This window comes from Barbus barbus (assembly GCF_936440315.1).
Source record: "Barbus barbus genome assembly, chromosome: 11".
Taxonomy (NCBI): Eukaryota; Metazoa; Chordata; class Actinopteri; order Cypriniformes; family Cyprinidae; genus Barbus; species Barbus barbus.
Genome location: NC_136739.1, coordinates 3,182,118 through 3,200,738, shown reverse-complemented (window position 1 = coordinate 3,200,738; position 18,621 = coordinate 3,182,118). Strand labels below are relative to the sequence as shown.

Here is an 18,621-nt window from a genome sequence, read left to right as displayed (position 1 = left end):
GGACATTGACGCTGCACAGCTCTCTGCATGCATGAATGAATTCAGTGACATCTTCAGTCTCTGCTCCAATCAAAACAGAGGCCTCCAGAGACTTCAGAAGTGAAGTTGGAATTCAGGTGCCCTTAGCTATAGTTGTGTCCCAAATGATTTACTATACATTGTGCACATAAATGTCATGTAGTAAAATAATTTTAGCAGGGTAGTGTCTCAAATGGAGCACTTAGTGTGTTTCAGTGTGAACGCACTACTAGCAAGTGCACTACTGTACTTATGCTACAGTGTGGCGCAGAACAGTGCAAAAGTTTGCAAAATTGGACACACCTTTCACTCTGAGAAAAACTGCAAAAATTGAAGCTTGTCACTGAGTCAGTACTCTGAAAGGGATTTCTTTGTATCTTATTTAACCTTAAAAGGTTCATGGTAGTATCCTAAGGGTACTCTAATGGCTCATTTCCACCGAACATTACGTGTCAGTACAGTACAGTACGATTTGGGCCAGTATACCCTGATTTGGCTTGCGTTTCCACCGCCAACAGTACCCTAACTTGATAGGCTTAGTGTATGCTGGAAAGTAGCGATCAATGTCATTCTCACACAAAGAAGAAAGCGCGACATTGTCCATGTGAAAATATGAAATTATAAAATGCACCGTTATATTTTTTTGTTTTTGCACTCTCGGATGTAAACAAGCCTAGCATGCATGAGCAGCATGGCAGAACGAGAGATTCTCCTTGTGCTGTCATCGATTCTCTGTCAACCAATCAACGTTCTGCAGTGAATCTAGCTCCACCCTTCAGGTACCAAACTACTGTGCTCGGTACCCCAATGGAAGGGTACCAAAAAAGTGGTATAGTTCGCTACACTGAATAAAATTATGAATTGAATTAAAAAAAAAAAAAAAAAGTGGTTGCAATCAGTTTATATTAGCTACATTTAAATAAATTAATTTAGTTGACTAACTTTCTAAATTATTTTTTTTTAATCTAAATGTAGATAAAATAAATTGTTTGCAACCACTTATCTTTAAAAAATGAGTATCATTTTTTTCAATGTATTTTGGTACCATTCACAACTTCTGACAATGGAAACAGACATAATATCATACCGTACTGTGCTGAACCGAACGTACCACTTGGTAGAAATTAGTCATTAGGTATTAATAAGCACCGTTTATGGTAGAATTGTCCAATCCTGCTCCTGGAGGGCCAAAATCCTGCAGATTATAGATCAAACCTGCCCCAACACACTTGCCTGTTAGTTTCTAGCATGCCTGAAGACTTTGATTAATTGGTTCAGGTGTGTTTAATTAGGATTGGATCTAAACTCAGTATGATAGTGGCCTTCCAGTAGCAGAATTGGAAAAAACCCTGTTTTAGGGGTAGGTTTTATCCCTAAAAGTACAATTTTTGGATTTTTCTGTTTCTGTTTTTTCTGGAGTGTTTAATTGTGAAATTGCTTTGGCTTCCACCGAAAAGAGAATTATTGGTGTATGGAGGCTGTTAAGACCCTACAAGGTTTATCATCCAGTTTGAGGGCGCTGTCCCTCTTTCCCCTGAGGTTGTTAGGGACAGCAGGAAGCGGTGAGGGAAAAAAAGCTGCTATTACCTTGAGGGGAGTGAAAGAGCAGCTCACAGAACACCGAATCCCACCACAATCCACAAGAACGCCATTCCGAAGAACGAAAACAACTAAAAACAGAGTTGTTTACCAGTTAATAGTGGAGAAACACCAAGTTGCCTACGCTCTTTCTCTCTCTCTTTCTCCTCCTCCCTCTCGGCACTCAAACTCCCTGTCCCTCCTGCACACTCTTTGTTGGTTAGTTCCGTGGGTAGCCCTGGTGCCCATGTGAGAACCCAGTAGACCCAGTTCACTCACCCCACTGACAGCAGATGAAAGGCTCCCTGGCTGGCATTATTTGAAAGGCACCCATCTCCCTCTGTTTTGGCCCGGGTGTCCTCTTATTTCACAGGGCAAATTAATAACTCTGCTACATCAATGAACTCTCGCTAAAAGAGCCTGGGTTAGCATCTGAACCACTGCCCGGTTGACGGGGAACAGCCGCTGCTGTGTTGCCTTTAAGGACGTGGGCTCTTTTCTTGAGGGCAGAAGGGATTTCTGACTGGATCTGACCACTTCTGAGGCATTGTCAACAGCCAAGTTCAATAGGCAGGCCTGTAAGGAGCCATGTCTTTATTTACATCCATCAAAGGGAAGAGGACATGCTCAGTGGGATCCACATGCTCTGTAATTGTGTCTCTGTGATCTCCAAAGTCAAGATGCAAAAACTTGAAAACAAGTTAATCCACTGCATTCCATTTATGCATGCTGGGATTGCTCAAACGTACCTGGTTCCCATGAGGACTTGGGTACCTGTAGATAAAATCATCTGTGGAAAGTGAGCTAGTGGAAGGAAGTCACCGGTAAGTTTGGGGGAGAGTTTTTCCAAAAGTTCTTCAAGACTCCAGTGACTGTAACTCATGAAGTGCTTATTTCATATTAAGAATATATATAGATTAATGATCAAGGGTAGCATGGTGGCTCAGTGGGTAGCACTGTCGCCACACAGCCTGGGACTCCCTGCAGAGCAATGAAGCCTTTCAGTGGGGAGTTTGCATGTTCTCCCTGTGTTGGCAGGGGTTTCCTCTGGATGCTCCACAATCTAAAAAGATGCAAGTGAATTGAAGAGCCAAAAAAGCCAATTGATGTGAGTGACTGCGTGTTAGCCCTCTGATGGACTGGCCTGTGGGGTTGCCTGTGATCCTACAAGGGACAAGTGGTTTGGAGAATGGATGGATGGGTCCAGTTAAGGTAGAAAACATTAAGAGTTCAATATAAATAGCCATTAAAAGATTTTTAAACAACCAAGAGGGAAGGAATAATACTTTAATTGATTAGATCATGATGGTAAGAATGAGGGATGGGTAAAATGGCCACACCGTTTCACACTGACCTGCACCAAATGGTCAAAGTGAAAGTGAGTTTGATTGGAGGAGTGACAGTCGTGTATTCCTCATTCGCTCAATTACTCTCTTTTACTCCTTGTTCCAAATGAGGACATACCAACCCCCCAAACCTAAAATACTTTGATATTTACAGACATAAATAATAAAAAAATAAATCAACACCAAACACCATGTCTGTTAAATTTGCTTTTGAAATGGGCACAAAACCACTAGGCCCTTTCCGGCAAATATTTGCAGAGCTAATTTGGAAGACTTGGGTCTGTTTCCTTTCCCTCATTTAAAGGGAAAGTGAACAGACTTCGAGTGTCGTGGATATATCTGTTCTTAAGGTGCGGACCGCTGGCTACCTCCACACAGTCATGACTTGTGTAAGTGGAGCGTCTTCTCTCAGTGCTGCAGAATAGAGCTGCTCCTGTGTAACAGTCTTCCAAGCTATACGCTCCCATCTTTACCAGCTTCATCTTCAATTAGAACAGTGAGCCCCTCATGTAGGTCCCACCACTGCCCATTACCTCAGCACAGGCCAGCACACACTGGAGCGCTGTCCTTTGATATCTGATACAAATAAGGTCCATTGAGCAACTGATGTGAATGGACCCTGGAACCAGGAGGCTGTAATATACAAACCAACATTTTTTCAACTCAACTGTAATGTTTGTCTTGTCCATAAGATATAATATATTCCCATGAGGGTCAATGCAGATAAGGATGCAGAAGATGACAAAGGAGAAATAATTTGACAAATGTTATGATTTATAAAGTCACAAATATCCAGAATTATTCCATTTGATTTAAAAAATGTTAATGGTCTGAATAAATGATGTGATCCCTTAGACCCTTATGACTATGTGTCAGGTCATTAACATTTTTTTTTTAAATCAAATGGAATAATTCTGGATATTTGTGACTTTAAAAATCATGACATTTGTACTAGATTTCAGAATTATTTCTCCTTTGTCATCTTCTGCAAAATTCCTTGACTTTTTTTTTTTTTTTTTTTAGAAAACATTGCCAAATTACTTTTGCAAACAACATCCCCATTTCTTTCTTTTTTTTTAAACAAATGTCAGCATTTTCTATTATTTCTAGACACCACTTTACTTTTATGTAATATTACATAACTTAATAGATCAGGACAAAAAAAATAAAAATCACTTGTCTTTGACTCATCCACAACGTCGTTACACCTGTCACTAAAAATGAACGGCCTAAACAAACGGGCCACTTCTGATCAATAAAAATGATCAAACATTCAAACGAACGCGCCAGGTTCTAGTCTAGTGTGTTTCCTGAAGCGTATCAATGTTATAAAGAGGTAGGGGAGGGCAGCAATCGCTCACGTTTGTTTGAGGAGCAGCCAGGCTCGTTCTCTATTTGTGGATCTATGACTGGGAGAGTCTGAGTTCACAGTTCTTCCCCGAGACTTGTGTTTGCCCAGCCAGGCGCTGTGAAGCGTTAAAGGGAGCCGGTGGGTATACGACGCACCCAATGTGACCCATGGGGAGGAGTGGCAGGCAGGGATAGAGAGGGGCAAAAAACTGGCAGGGTGCGGTCTCAGTTCGCCGGCAACTCAGATCACTTGATGTGCGCCAAAGGACGTGCTCATTCAAAGACAGCAGCCGCAGCAGTCTCTCCGAGTCTGACAGCTCTCCCGGTGTGCGTCGGAATCACCCTGTATCTCTCGCTCCTTGAATCTGTTAGATAAATAAATGGACTTGCCTGCTCACTCTCATTTCGGTGATTTTCTCGAGAGACCAGCGTTTCGCATTCTATGGGCACTGAACACTTGGTATCGCTGGATCTTTTCTCCAGCGTCTCTCCATGACAGCCTCTGCGTAAAGCGCATTTTACGCACGGACGATGGCGAGGATAAGGGTGATAAAGAAGTAGAGGTTTTGTCCTCCCCATCTTTTACCCCGTGGGGAGGGGGTAAGGATCTTCCGGGGGCTAGTTTCTTATTGAACGGCGAGCTGTGCCACCATACCACTCCGTGTCGGAGTGCCCGGCGGGTTGGGGTGGAATGCGTCTCCCCGTGGTGTTTGGGCTCCTCGTCGGCTGCGCCCTGATTTTCGCACCTGTTAACGAGGGCTGTGGGCCGGGGAGGGGACATGGGAAAAGGCGGCCTCCAAAGAAACTGACACCCCTTAATTACAAGCAGTTTAGTCCAAATGTAGCTGAAAAGACACTGGGAGCCAGTGGGAGACACGAGGGCAAGATCACCAGGACCTCGGAGCGCTTTAAAGAGCTCACACCGAACTACAACCCCGATATCATCTTCAAAGATGAGGAGAACACAGGTGCGGATCGACTCATGACGCAGGTGAGCGACACTTGGATAATGCAGCTCGAATTAATTCAATTATCTGCCCATTAGAAACACTCAGTGGCTTTGATTCGATTGCGAGCGCATTAAACCTGTTGCTCAGCGGTGTGCCCTTTGCTCAGTCCCACAGACGCGCTCCTATCGATCTTCACAGCTTTCAGAGGAATTGATTGCGGTTTAATTGTCTCTTAAAATCGTCTAATAATAAAGCTTCTTCGATGGATCTCGGGTTAAGCAGATAATCTTATGTTTTTAAAAACCTTACGTTTGTGTTGAGTTTGGCTGTGTGGTTCTTTGGGAATTTAAAAAAGTCATTGATGTTACGTTGCTGGTCCTTCAGATCAGCATATTGGTTTCTTTGTTCTTCAAAGCAGATAACAGATTGTTTACTAAATGACTAGAGAATATAATGTTCTTATGGTGGTTTTCTGTGGAACTTACAGGTCATTCAGGAAAATGGGAAAAAAGGAAAATCTAGGACCTGTCAAATACTTTTCAATATGTTCATGTGCTCTTTGTGAATGTGAATATTTCGCTTTTATGCAATGGATCTAAATAACAGTGCTTATTTTGCATGGATGCGAACAATATAAAAATATATTTTGATGTAATACTTTACCAGCAAAACTTTTTCATGACTACTCACTCTAAAACTAACCTGTTGACTCATTAGTCATAAATGGAAATAGTTTCAACAAATAAGTAAACTTTCCATTTAGTTTGTGGTTTATTTAAACAATTTATAAACAAATCTTAAATGACTCATGAATGTGAATTTATGACTCTTATTTCCTTTCCAAATAATGAAACCGATATTGCCTGAAATTGTGGTTAGTTACAGTATATCTGTGCTTTGGCAGTGAATGTTTGTTTCCATGCTGAAATATGAATTTGCTGTTAAAAGCAAATTTGTCTTGTGTATTCTAAAGGGTGGTGAATGTGGTTAGGTTAAATGAGTAAAAGTGAATCACTCAACATTTTGTACCTCGGTCGTTGAAAAATACCTGTGGGATGGTAAAAATAAGTCAGTATATATTTGTGGGTTCTAGCATCACTCAGTTCTCCTCATGATTCAATAATTTGTCATTATGTAATGTTTTACGTGGGTGCTTTTGAAAACAAACTCTTCAGGCATGAAAGAGAGGTGCCTGGGTTAAAAACAAAAACTATGGCATATTGTATGGCATGTTAATGTGGAAAAACTGGGATTACAGAAACACTTTTAATGAGTTAATATAGGAATACATTCTCATTTATTTAGGAAAGCAAAAACTAATTATTGGAAAGTGTCCGGTGGAAAGCTCTGCATGGAAGATACAAAACAGGGTAAACGAATGGAAGTTAAACTAATTTCCAAAACGTCATCTTTATGTAAACAAGATTTAAAGATTTAGCCCATTCATTTATGTCACATATTATTTGTGTGTTATAGCCATACACTTCAACTCTCTAAAGAGGTGATCCTGGACTCTTGCAGATCTCTGGATATGTTTTTATTTTTATACCAGTGTCATTTGCATCAATTCTGCCTGTCTTCTGTCTTGCCCTGTGATATAAGTGTGTGTGTGTGTGTGTGTGAGAGAGAGAGATTCAGTCTGTTTTGCCCTTTGGAGTTATAACTTGTCTTGTTTGCATATTTCTTGCAAAATTCCAGTAAATGCAGGCCATCATCTTCCACGTGTGTAACCCAGGTCTAAACATCTTTCCTTGTTGCGTTCACAGCGCTGTAAAGATAAGCTGAACTCTCTGGCTATCTCTGTGATGAACATGTGGCCCGGGGTGAAGCTCAGGGTGACCGAGGGTTGGGATGAAGACGGCAATCACTTTGAAGATTCGCTGCATTACGAAGGAAGAGCTGTCGATATCACCACCTCTGATCGCGACCGTAATAAATATGGCATGTTGGCACGTCTTGCGGTGGAGGCCGGATTTGATTGGGTCTACTATGAGTCCAAATCTTACATCCACTGCAGCGTCAAATCAGGTAGGGCTGAGACTACATATACATCTGTTTATTTGCAATACAACTATATGAAGTGTAACCATATCCATTGTGCTATACAGAGTAATATAATGTAACATTCAGCCACAGACTTTATTCATTGAACTACAATATTATAGTTGAGTTCACTACATCTAAAAAGGGAAAATTGGAATATTATGTGAATTTAAAAAACAGGGTTATGATTGATGGTGGAAAACTGTCCAATCTGATCTCTGATGTTTGAACTGAAAGGTTCATATGCGTTCAGTGTGCAGTTAAAACAGGTGTGTCCTATTGTGGGGAAGATGGTCATTTCTCATTAACTTGGGTGAGATAAGTGGTAGACCTGGGATGAAGGTAACAACAGGTAACAGACCACATCATTAAACCTTAAACACCTGCCTCTACCTGAATCACCAGAGACCAAATTATTAGCCAGACAACCAGGAAAGTAAAAGTGCTCACATTTACTGTTTTATTGTCTTGACCTGCATTTTCTTTTCTTTTTTTCTTTTTTGGATGCTAAAAATGAAGATAATTCTCATTGAAGATCATGAAATAATAATTGAATTTAACATGCATCCTTAGCACACAAACACATACATAACTGGAACCACAAAAACCCCCAGCAAACTTGCAATGCCTTTTCTTCATGATACTTCTTTCTGCAAATGTTTTGGATTATTTGTTTATCTCATCACCTATAGCTACCAATACGAATCTGGGACTATTCAATTTGGTAACTTATTCTACTTCAATCAGTTCCTCAGAATTCATCAGATCTTCCTGCATAGGCAGTGCAGAAAAAGGTCTATAAATTTGTATTAGGTCTGACTATAAAGTATCTGTAGAGTATTTCACCACTGCTAGAGAGAAATGAGACCTGTGTGTGGACATATTTGAGGCCCTTCTGTTATCTTTCTGATAGAGCATGCAAACACAAGCAAGACCTGTTGTCTACTTCTGCTTTATCAAAGTCCTCTATAGGTGTGTTCTTCAGCTGGCTTCTTCAACTGTTATTGCAAGATTTCAGGCACGTACTTCAGTATAAAAAGAAGAAAGAGACAGTTAACCAGAGATGATACAACATTACGAAATATCATAAAATAAGTTCTTCAGAACTCAAATATAAACAAAACAGTATTAAATTTGGAGTTGTGAGCACACATACATATGCTAGCAGCGCATAATAGTAAATATGTGCGTGCGTGTGTGTGTGTGTTTATGTAAGAGAGCGAGAATGTGCCTTAAGAAGTAGGACTAGCTGCTAAAGTGCTGTGAGATGATTAACCAACCCCTTTGTTTTCCAGACTGCAACTCTGTTGTCCCCTTTTCTCAGATCTCTTATCTCAGCCTGTCTTATCACCCGGCCTTGGTACTAACCTTTCCCAAATATTTGTGTAGGACTCAACAGAGACTTAAGACTCATTCCGGTTTTTGTAATGCATACATCGCTCCAGACCCCAGTCACTTCTGTTGGACAGAAGTCATAGGGAGCTAGGATTCAATCAAGTGGTTATTTATTAGCTTTATTGCATTTTTACCCGCTGACTAGAGTCGGCCGAAAAAACTAATTAGCTTGATGGATGGCGCTTAAAATGTTTGCCTGCACACGCCAGGTTATTTTGCCACTGCAACTTTTTGTTTGATTGGATTTTTATGGGTTTACAATGAGAACGGGTGTGTGTTTGTGCTTGGGTGTGTGTGTTTTAAAGATTGAAGATTAATCTGAGAAAGGCACTGTGCCATCTGAACAACCCAAACCCAAGATTTAATAAACACACGAGACCTTTGGAATTATTTTAGGCTACTGTGCGCATCAAGAAGAGAAAAAGGATGATTTTATTGTTAGTTTGTCATTGTATTCTCCCTATTTCTATTTCAGAGCACTCTGTGGCTGCAAAAACCGGTGGCTGTTTTCCTGCATCAGCTCTTGTCACCGTTGAGGATGGAAGCGTGAAGACTATGGACAGCTTACAGCCTGGAGAAAAAGTACTCGCTTCATCAGAGAGCGACGGGAGCGGGCCGCTCATCTACAGCGAAGTCATCGCCTTCCTAGACCGCGATCCTTCCGCAGAGAAGCAGTTCTATGCCATCGAGACGGACTCGGGTGCTAAACTGACCTTGACTGCGGCACATCTCCTGTTTGTATCCGAAGGGAACTGCTCAGGGCCAGTAGCGAGTGCAGAGCTGAAGTCTGTATTTGCTAGTGACGTGTTGCCAGGGCAGTGCGTGGTGTCCACACGAGGAGCAGGACAGCAGGGACATCTGTCCAGGGTCACTAAGATCCAAATACAGGAGGACAAGGGGGTTTTTGCGCCGCTTACCTGCCACGGCACAGTGGTGGTCAATGGCGTGGTTTCCTCCTGCTACGCGGCCGTGGACCAGCACTGGCTGGCTCACTGGGCTTTTGGCCCACTCAGGGTATTTTATAGCTGGGGAGGGACAGTTGGACATCAGGCTGTGGGGATACACTGGTATTCCTCACTGCTGCACTGGGTTGGGACTCATGTGCTGGATCCAACACACTTCCATCCCTGGAGCATGATGGACAATGACAGATGAAAACAAGCAGGGAGAACGAGAATGTCACTCGAAAACCAGTTTTGGAAGGATCTAAAAGAAAGCAAAGTAAGAAAGTCCTGAAATGAAGAACACAATCAGTTATGACCCTAAAAGACTGTAAAGGATGCAGCTTTTCTATGAGTCAAGCCTCATTTGAGGAAGTGGACATAGGACGTGACAAAGTTGATCTTTTTAACCCATATTTAACACTTTCAGATGGGTTTTCTATACTGCCTACACTGGAACATTATCACAAATATATCAAGACGCACACATTTCCGCTGAGATATCTCCTATTCAGTCTCTTTCTCTTTTTTACACACCTACACATTCACTAAACATATCGTTATAGGCGTGGAAGTGAGGAAACTATAGATGAATTTGCTTTATACTCAGGTATGCAGTGACTCAACCACAGGCGATCAGACCAACGCGGCCTGATAAGGTTTGAGACGGAGGGGGAAGTTCTCTTAGAAAATGAGAGTGGAAGGTACACACAAACACACCCATAGAAACATACACTTTACGACTGGGTTAAGGCCTTTAAACATCAGGAAAATATACTTTCAGGTCCAGAGCGGTTCATGGTAACTGTTTTGCATTCATTCATATGGTCAGTTACATGTTTCTCACTGTAAACGTAGAGGTGTCTGTCCCAACTTAATCAAGTATTTAATGGTCACATTGTACACTGTATTTCTCCATCTAGCATACATAAGGGTGTTGAGTACTTTTATGAAGGCTTCATTCGAACAAATTAAGAGTTTACTCTGTGCAATGTGTAGCGATGTTTATGTAGTCCTTATGTGTGCTTTATGCAGTAATACTCAGTTTCCCATACAACTTACTGTATTTATCTGTTTTGTGGCATTATTTACATTTTACTTAAAGATGTCAGAAATTATATAATATTTGTAAAACTATTTAAAGATCTATTTTTCAGAATTAAAGATTATGGAAATATCTGCCTTTGTCTTTCTTTAGTCTCCTGACAAAATTTCTCTGTTTTCAGAACTCCATGTTAAAATGTATAGAGTGTATTAATAATAGAGTGCATTAGTGTTCAGACACTTTGTCAGCGGCGTTGGTTCCTAAAGTATTTTTTTCCAAGAAGGATTTTAAGAGACTTCGTTATGGCATTACCAAATCAACCAGCTATGAGGTGAATCACATCATCACAAACTTTTATTTAATGTACAAAATTGAAAATCAAACGTAAAGACAAAGGTACAAGACTGGATTTAGTGAGGGAAAGAACTACAATCCAATCCAGCATTGCGAATGACATGCATTAAAAACACTGGTAAAACAAAACTATTAATTAAAAATTTTAATTATAGCTATAAAAACTATTTTTTTTATATTTATTGAAAATATTCATATATAACAAATATTTCACTATTTTAAGAGTAGGTTCTCTGCAAGCTCTTTTGCTAACTTGCTCTCTCATTGGTTGAATTTTCTGCAAGGTATCATGGGTAATGTAGTTTTTCCACAGTGATTTCACTGTTGCACTCTATCCAGTGATTCTCAACCGGGGGCTGGGACCCACGAGGGGGCCTCAAATTAATATATTACTACTAATAAATTATTAACAATAGTAATATTATTAATAAAATAAAGCATTCTAACTAAACTTAAATGATCTAATAAATAGCTTAAAAATGTTGTTGATTAATGGGGGGTCCTCGAGGGAAAAAAGATTGAGAACAAATGAATTAATACAAAACTGTATCACTCATAAAAATAATACAATTTATAAAAAAGCAAACCAGAAGTTAAATACAAAAACCTAAAATAAAAATTGGACTGAACACCAAAAATTCAGACACTGGTAACACCAGCATCCTTGTCGGGTAATAGGCTAGACATCTCTGGTACTGTCACTACCACCTGTTCAACAGGTGGGCTTCTGCAGGCACAGAACGGGACGGTTCTCAAGCCGCTCAGGTCCAGCACTTTCATCACAGGTGGAGGTGGGTCATACACTGCATCTGGACTACGGCTGTAACCCTGCTGCTGGTCAGCGAGAGACAGAATCTTCTTTGTGCCTTCATGTCGCGCAAGACCCCGCTCAGGCAAAGTCCCTAAAGAGCAAAAATCACAGACATTAATTCAGTGCTTTATTTTAGGAATATTATTTTACATTTAGCAGACGCTTTTATCCAAAGCGACTTACATTGCATTCAAATTACAGTTTTTACATGTTATCAGCTTTTTTTTGCTTTCCCTGGGAATCGAACCCATGACCTTGGCGTTGCTAGCACCATGCTCTACTATTTGAGCTACAGGAAAGCCTGAATATTGCAAAGTTTTAGAATATTGAAAAAGTAATAAATAAATGCTGAAAATCCTGAAATAAAGTTTCCACTAAAATATGAAGCAGCACAACTGTTTTCAACATTGATAATATCAATAAATGTTTCTTGAGCATCAAATCAGCATATTATAATGATTTCTGAAGGATCGTGTGACACTGAAGACTGGAGTAATGATGCTGAAAATTCAGCTTTGCATCACAGGAATAAATTAAATGCTAAAATATATTAAAATTGAAAATATATACTGTTTTTACTGTATTTTTAATCTAATAATGTAAATAAATGCAGCCTTGGTGAGCGTTTATATGAGACTTTCTTTTAAAATCAATCTTGTGTATTTCTGTGTTGTTTTACCTGAAACAGTGTGCTCTAGAAGAAAAGCCAAAACCCCCACAAAGAAAACGGGTAAGGTTAAAAGAGACTGGAGAAAAACATCAACACTGGGTACACCTGAACACAAAGAGATGAAAATTCATTCAATGAAACAGACTCGTGGCCAAATGATGTCCTTTAATGAAGCGGGTGCATTATACCATACCTGTTTGTATAAAACTAGAGTGAAGTCTGAACCAGCGTGGCAGTGCTAATGGCATGAACACTGTGAAGCCGATGTTGAAAATGTTGCGCCCAGAGTCAACATCTGCATGTTGGAAATAAGTTATGCCTGTTGCTACGGCAAGCGTGTAGGTCACGCCGAGCAAAGCACCTGAGAGAACAAGAGCATACGCAAACATTAAACTATGAGTATAACGCCATAGTCCTAACAAGCTCATTGGGCTGAAACCAAAACTATAAGATGACCTGATGAGACCTAAACCTTCACACACCTGTGTGGATTTGTGTATACGGTCAAGAAAGATGGAAAGCAATTTAATATTTGGAAAAAAGTGTCTTATTCTCACTGAGGCTGCATTTATTTGATTAAAAATACAGTAAAAACAGTAATATTGTGAAATATTATTCTTTAAAATAACTGTTTTCTATTTGAATATATTAAGTGTAATTTATTCCTGTGATGCAATGCTTGGGAAATTTATATTATTATTACCAATCTTGAAAACAGTTGTGTTGCTTAATATTTCTTAATAATATTTTTATTTTCATTATATTTATTAACAATTATTATGGATACTCAATTATTAATACTGGTTATTGTTATTATCAATGCTGAAAACTGTTTTTGCTGCTTCCTCTATATATATATATATATTTTTTTTTTTTTGATGAACAGATAATCTAGCATTTATTTTAAATAGAACTCTTTTGTAACAGTATAAATGTGTTTATTGTCAGTTGTGATCAATTTAATGCATCCTTGCTGATTAAAAGTGTTATTATTTCAGATTTATTAATTTTTTTAAACCCAAACTTATGACCACAAAAATATTCAGCAACACAACTGTTTTCAACATTGATAATAATACGAAATGTGTCTTGAGCAGCAAATCATGTCATGTGACACTGAAGACTGGAGTATAATGGCTGCTGGAAATTCAGTTTTGCCATCACAGGAATAAATCACATTTTTAAATATATTGAAACTTATGAATTGTAATAATATTTCACAATACTATTGATTTTACTATATATTTTGATTAAATAAATGCAGCCTTGGTGAGCATAACAGACTTCTTTCAATAAAAAATCTTAACTATTTCAAACTTTTGTCCATCTCGTGTATAATACAATGAAGATCACCATGGATGGCCAGAGGGACTGAGCAGAGCATCTGAGTTAACTGAGGAGACACACCCAGAACACCCCAGTGAGCTGCACTGTGCTCCGGGACCCAGACTGAGAGAAAGAGAGAAACATCATGAAGAGATATTACAATAAACATTAACAAAGTTGATCCTAGGCAAACTTCACAATCATAATACTTTTGTGAAAGCATCAATACAGTCTCTTACCTGGCTGAGCCCAATAACACATGCATTAGGCACACTGCTGCACAGTCCTACTGGCGCCCCCATCAGGCCAGAGAGCACACTTCCCAGTCCATCCACACACAGGCCCCTGTTACAGGCATGTGCTGGGGGCACAGGAGCCTTCAGGAGCCGAGCTGCCACCACGTACACAGCCGGAGAGCTAATGCTGCTAGACAGGCCTCCTGCCACTCCTGCTGCAATGCTTTTTCCAGACAGCAGGGGGAGGGCTGGCACTGAAAGTACACAAGAAACATAAAAAAAAAGTAACATTTTGAGCACACTGCTACAAGACTACTAAAACTGAAAACAGATCTTTCACATTACCAGGAAGGGGGAAGTCCAGCCAGGGTACAGAGTCATTAGGAAAGACAAAGTCAGATGAGTGTGGACCGTTCCTGGCCTGAATGAAGGTGGAGTTTCTCTTTGTTGAGAGCATCTGAGTCACAGAGTTCAGATGGACATGTCCCCAGTGCACCAGTGCAGCACAAACACCACACGTCACCATCACAGATAGAAGTACCTACACAGAACAGGCACAAAGAGCAGGGACAATATATCTGTTATAGACCTAAAAAAGACCTACATACAGTGACCCAACAGTATATGGAGCCATATCATTGCACCTGTATTATTTCATATACAAAAGGACCAGATTGTTCAAATTAATTGCAAAACTGGAAAAACTGTAGCTCTAAAAAAAGGTCATGTATTTGCAGATGCCACATTTGTCTTATTTTAAATCTTATATACATTACATGCACATGTACAAATTTGTGGTTGGTAAATTTTTTTTAGTTTTTTAAAAGTGAACGTCGCTTTATTGTGCCATCCCAAAGAGGCACAAAATCACTTTCACAGACTGAACTGAATGAACTGCCCAACTCACTCCGAGCAGTCCTTCATCTTCAAGAATCGGCTAAAAACGCATCTCTTCCATCTGTATTTGACCCTCTAACTCTAGCAATCTCTATTCTAATTCTATTCTTAAAAAAAAGAAAAACTAACACTAGCTTTTCTAAGCTTTTTGCATTCTTATCTTAATAATTTTAAATATATTACAACCTTTAAAAACAAAACAAACATTAATCTAGGTTAATGTTAATTTTTTACATATACTGATATATTTTAGCATTTATATTTATAAATTAACATTAATAAATGCTGTAAAATTGGATAATGTAATTCATACATTTTAAGCTGTACACAAACACTCCCACATCAAAACATTTACACAGATGCACACAGATGGATGAGAATAATAACTAGACAGCCAGGCACTGTCTAGTTCCACACAGCAGAGAAAAACCAATAAGGATTTCCCAAAAGCAAGATTCCAATAGGAGCTTACGATCACTCATAAAAAGCTTTAAACTGTTTCCCATAACCTTTGACAACATTCAACCTCATATTAAATTAAGAACATTTTAGCCAAAGATCACTGTAACACAAGGCACATCTTCGTTGGGAAACTTTGCCCAGATCAATGATATAATCTTCTTACAGGCAAAACACTGATCTAATGTACTGCGGGTTAAAAGCTGTAAAAGAGCTTGACTATCAGTGCAACACAGGAAATCCCATAAATCATGACTGAAGGTGTCGGTGTTAGACTAGTTTTGGAAGTGAAAGTAAACTTATGTTTTGTGGAAAGTCCCACAACATTAGAAAGTGAAGAAACACTTGGGAGAAATGGCTCTCAAAATCAAACTAATGGCTGGAATATGCTACACTTTTCCAGTCTGGATGAGTGAAAGTTTCCGAAAGTTAGAGACAGACTGCAGATTTCACCAAAAATCATGTAGTGTATGATGGGCACTGATTTAGATTTTTTTAGCTTTAAACTTTGATTCCATCCAGCTGGAGAATATCAAACATGTCTAATATTTCATACAGATTCAAGCATCTTATTTCAATTTGTTTCTTAGAGGCACATGTTTCTGTGCAAGTTAGCATGTGATCCTAAGTCTTTTAATGTATGATGCTCTATATAGCCATTTACAAAGAATTCCCAAAGTGTATCATTGTGTTTTAAAATCAGTTCAGTCTTCTAGTGTATTCCAGCCTTAAGAAACCCTAAAAAACCCTTTATTTGACTCACAGAAAGTCTCTTGCAGATGGAAAACACCGACAGCCGCAGAACGTAGTGCAGATGCTGAGACAGGACCACTAGAAGAATAATTGCCCTGAGAAAAAAGAAAAATAAGTATTTAGTGCAGTATGCGTATCTATGTAGTTGCACACTGAGTGCAAAAGAAACACTTATTCTTTCTCATAGGGTATTTCTATATTGTTCAATTACTAAAATAAAGAATATTACAAATGACTAATATTATAAACTGCTGTTTTGTTTTCCTGGACAGTGTACACAATATGAAAGACTTCAGGAAAGTGTTTGCTTACAGTGCAACCATGCCCCAGTGGTCAGAACAAAACAGTGCTGCCTCCCGGTAGATGGAAAAGCCCAGAATACAGAGGAGAGGAGCCAGAACTAATGGTCCACAACGTCCCAGTGCAAAGCCTGCCAGACCAGTCAAACCCACAGAGAGCTGCACCACACCTGCAACCACAGCCATGCCTCTCAACTACACATGCACACAATACGCCAAGTATAATGAAACTTCAATGGACAAGCACTGACAAACTTGCACAGATACATTTAGTGCACACAAATTAAGATGATAAACATGAACTATCAATATAATATACCGTATATCAAATATCTGCTTAGCTTATCTAAAAAAAACATTGATATAATTTGAATTAGATTTGATTAAAAACAGTAATACCGTGGAATATTATAAAAAAATAATTTAAGTTTTAAATTAATTTTCAAAATGTAATTTATTCCAATGACGCAAAACTGAATTTTTGAGTCTTCAAAGTCACGTGATCCTTCAGATATCACTCTAATACGCTAATTCGGTGCCCAAGAAGCATTTCTATTAATTTAGCATCGTTATTTTTTGTTAATATTTTGAACTTAATTTAATTTAATATTTTGTTTTCACTTTAATTTTAGTTAAAGTTGTAGCAATTTTGTTGTGTGTTTTGTCATTTTTATTATATCTAGTTTTTGATCAATTTTATTAATTTGTTTATTTAGTTTTAGTTATTTTGATTTTTCAATGAAAACGAGAAATGTTGCCGTGGCAACTAACTGACATAAAGTTTAATCATTTTATTTCAGTTCAAATTTATTTTAAGTAACATTTTTTTTTATTTACCTTAAAAAAAAACTTAAATACATACATATTTTAATCCAGTTAACATTTATTTTATTTCAAGTAGCAGAAATTTTAATTTGCTGTAATAAAATAATTAATAAATCAGTTCTTCAGTGAAAGTTAGAAATGTTGCCTTGGCAACTAGCTGACATAAAGTTGAATTATTTTATTTCAGTAGCAGAAATGTTTCAATGGTTTTAGTTTGCTATTATAAATAAATTAAATAATTAAATATATACATTTGCCTATTGTTTTGTAAGTGGGATCTGCTGTTACTATGTGCTACTGTGGAACAATGTGACAATGGAGGGTGGTCTGAATGTTCAGCACCATGGACAGCGCTGTGCTCTACCTCTCTTATTGGGTGTGCTGGGGCCACAGGCTCCTCTGGTTCAGTGCACTGCCCCCTGCAGGCCACAGCAGTCCCTAACACACAATACAGTCGGCACCAATGACATTTTGTTCTGTAGATGGGTTTCATTAGGTTTGTTAGTACGATTAATTGGGTAGATTTTTAGATCGTCTTTGGCTTCATTTTAATTGTGCCATTCTCACCTGACTGAGCAGAAAGCAGAGTCAAGGCAGGGATCAGAAAGTCCAAAGATGGAGCCAGGATCAATGGCAAACTAAACAGAGGAAACATTGGACTTAACCCTATAGATGTTTTAGTACAACTATATCAGCTTACATGGAAAGCAGCAGGGTAAATATAATTTTACCGTGATCCAATCCAGCTCTGCAGCAGTGTAGATATACCTGAGCAAAAGAGCACGTAGGCCACTATTCTGTCTTTATCTACTTCCTGAAGGAGTGTATCCACAAGCAGCGCACACAGAGAGGACAGTACCAACACATGCTGTATAGAGACAGAGAACAAAACAGATTTGACTTTTTCTGTTGTTGTGTTCAGTGTTTGCTCTGAGAACTTCCCGTTCATGTAATTCATTATGAGGTAAGATTTCAGCATTTGCAACTAAAATATGAAAGGATATTTTCAAAAGAAAATCAAGGATGACTTTAATTTCAACAACTAGAGTATATAGCTGTGATCCACGCAGGAGTTAAAGTGCATGCTTTTATTGTACTCTACTGTGTTATATGACTTTATTAACTTGCAAAAGAGATAAGAAATATAAATAAACAAATACTTACTTGGAGTGCAAGGGCAATATTCAGCAACAATGAAGGACTGGAATTCACATCTAGGCTTTCTATTCTTCCAGGCCTTTCTTTACATGACAGTCTCTTACATCTATCAGTCTTCATCATCTTTTTCTTTCCTTCTTCTTTGACTTTCCTTAAAATACTATTTG

At 38.7% G+C, this 18,621-nt stretch overlaps 1 protein-coding gene and 1 pseudogene across 2 annotated transcripts; one reads left to right on the top strand and one right to left on the bottom strand.

The window, feature by feature from the left end:
- Nucleotides 1–4,535: 4,535 nt before the first annotated feature.
- LOC306876797 (indian hedgehog B protein-like) lies at nt 4,536–10,800 on the top strand. Its single transcript, XM_079428207.1, has 3 exons — nt 4,536–5,283; nt 7,009–7,270; nt 9,156–10,800. Exons 1-3 carry the CDS (start codon nt 4,984–4,986, stop codon nt 9,833–9,835), a joined length of 1,242 nt encoding a protein of 413 aa, XP_079284333.1. The 5' UTR covers nt 4,536–4,983; the 3' UTR covers nt 9,836–10,800.
- An 859-nt stretch (nt 10,801–11,659) lies between these two features.
- LOC306877094 (solute carrier family 23 member 3-like) lies at nt 11,660–18,577 on the bottom strand (annotated as a pseudogene). The gene is made up of 12 exons: nt 18,461–18,577; nt 18,028–18,164; nt 17,864–17,934; nt 17,661–17,734; nt 16,485–16,666; nt 16,183–16,267; nt 14,409–14,604; nt 14,067–14,317; nt 13,855–13,950; nt 12,695–12,862; nt 12,511–12,606; nt 11,660–11,922 (listed from the first exon to the last, which is right to left on the bottom strand). The product of its transcript is annotated as a solute carrier family 23 member 3-like (transcript).
- Between the last annotated feature and the right edge of the window lie 44 nt (nt 18,578–18,621).

What these genes read in the sequence shown, in the direction of transcription:
- LOC306876797 (XM_079428207.1), top strand. Translation starts at nt 4,984, where the DNA reads ATGCGTCTCCCCGTGGTGTTTGGGCTCCTCGTCGGCTGCGCCCTGATT. An exon ending in CGGATCGACTCATGACGCAG is followed by an intron (nt 5,284 to 7,008) that starts GTGAGCGACACT and finishes TTGCGTTCACAG; the next exon opens with CGCTGTAAAGATAAGCTGAA. An exon ending in CCACTGCAGCGTCAAATCAG is followed by an intron (nt 7,271 to 9,155) that starts GTAGGGCTGAGA and finishes TTTCTATTTCAG; the next exon opens with AGCACTCTGTGGCTGCAAAA.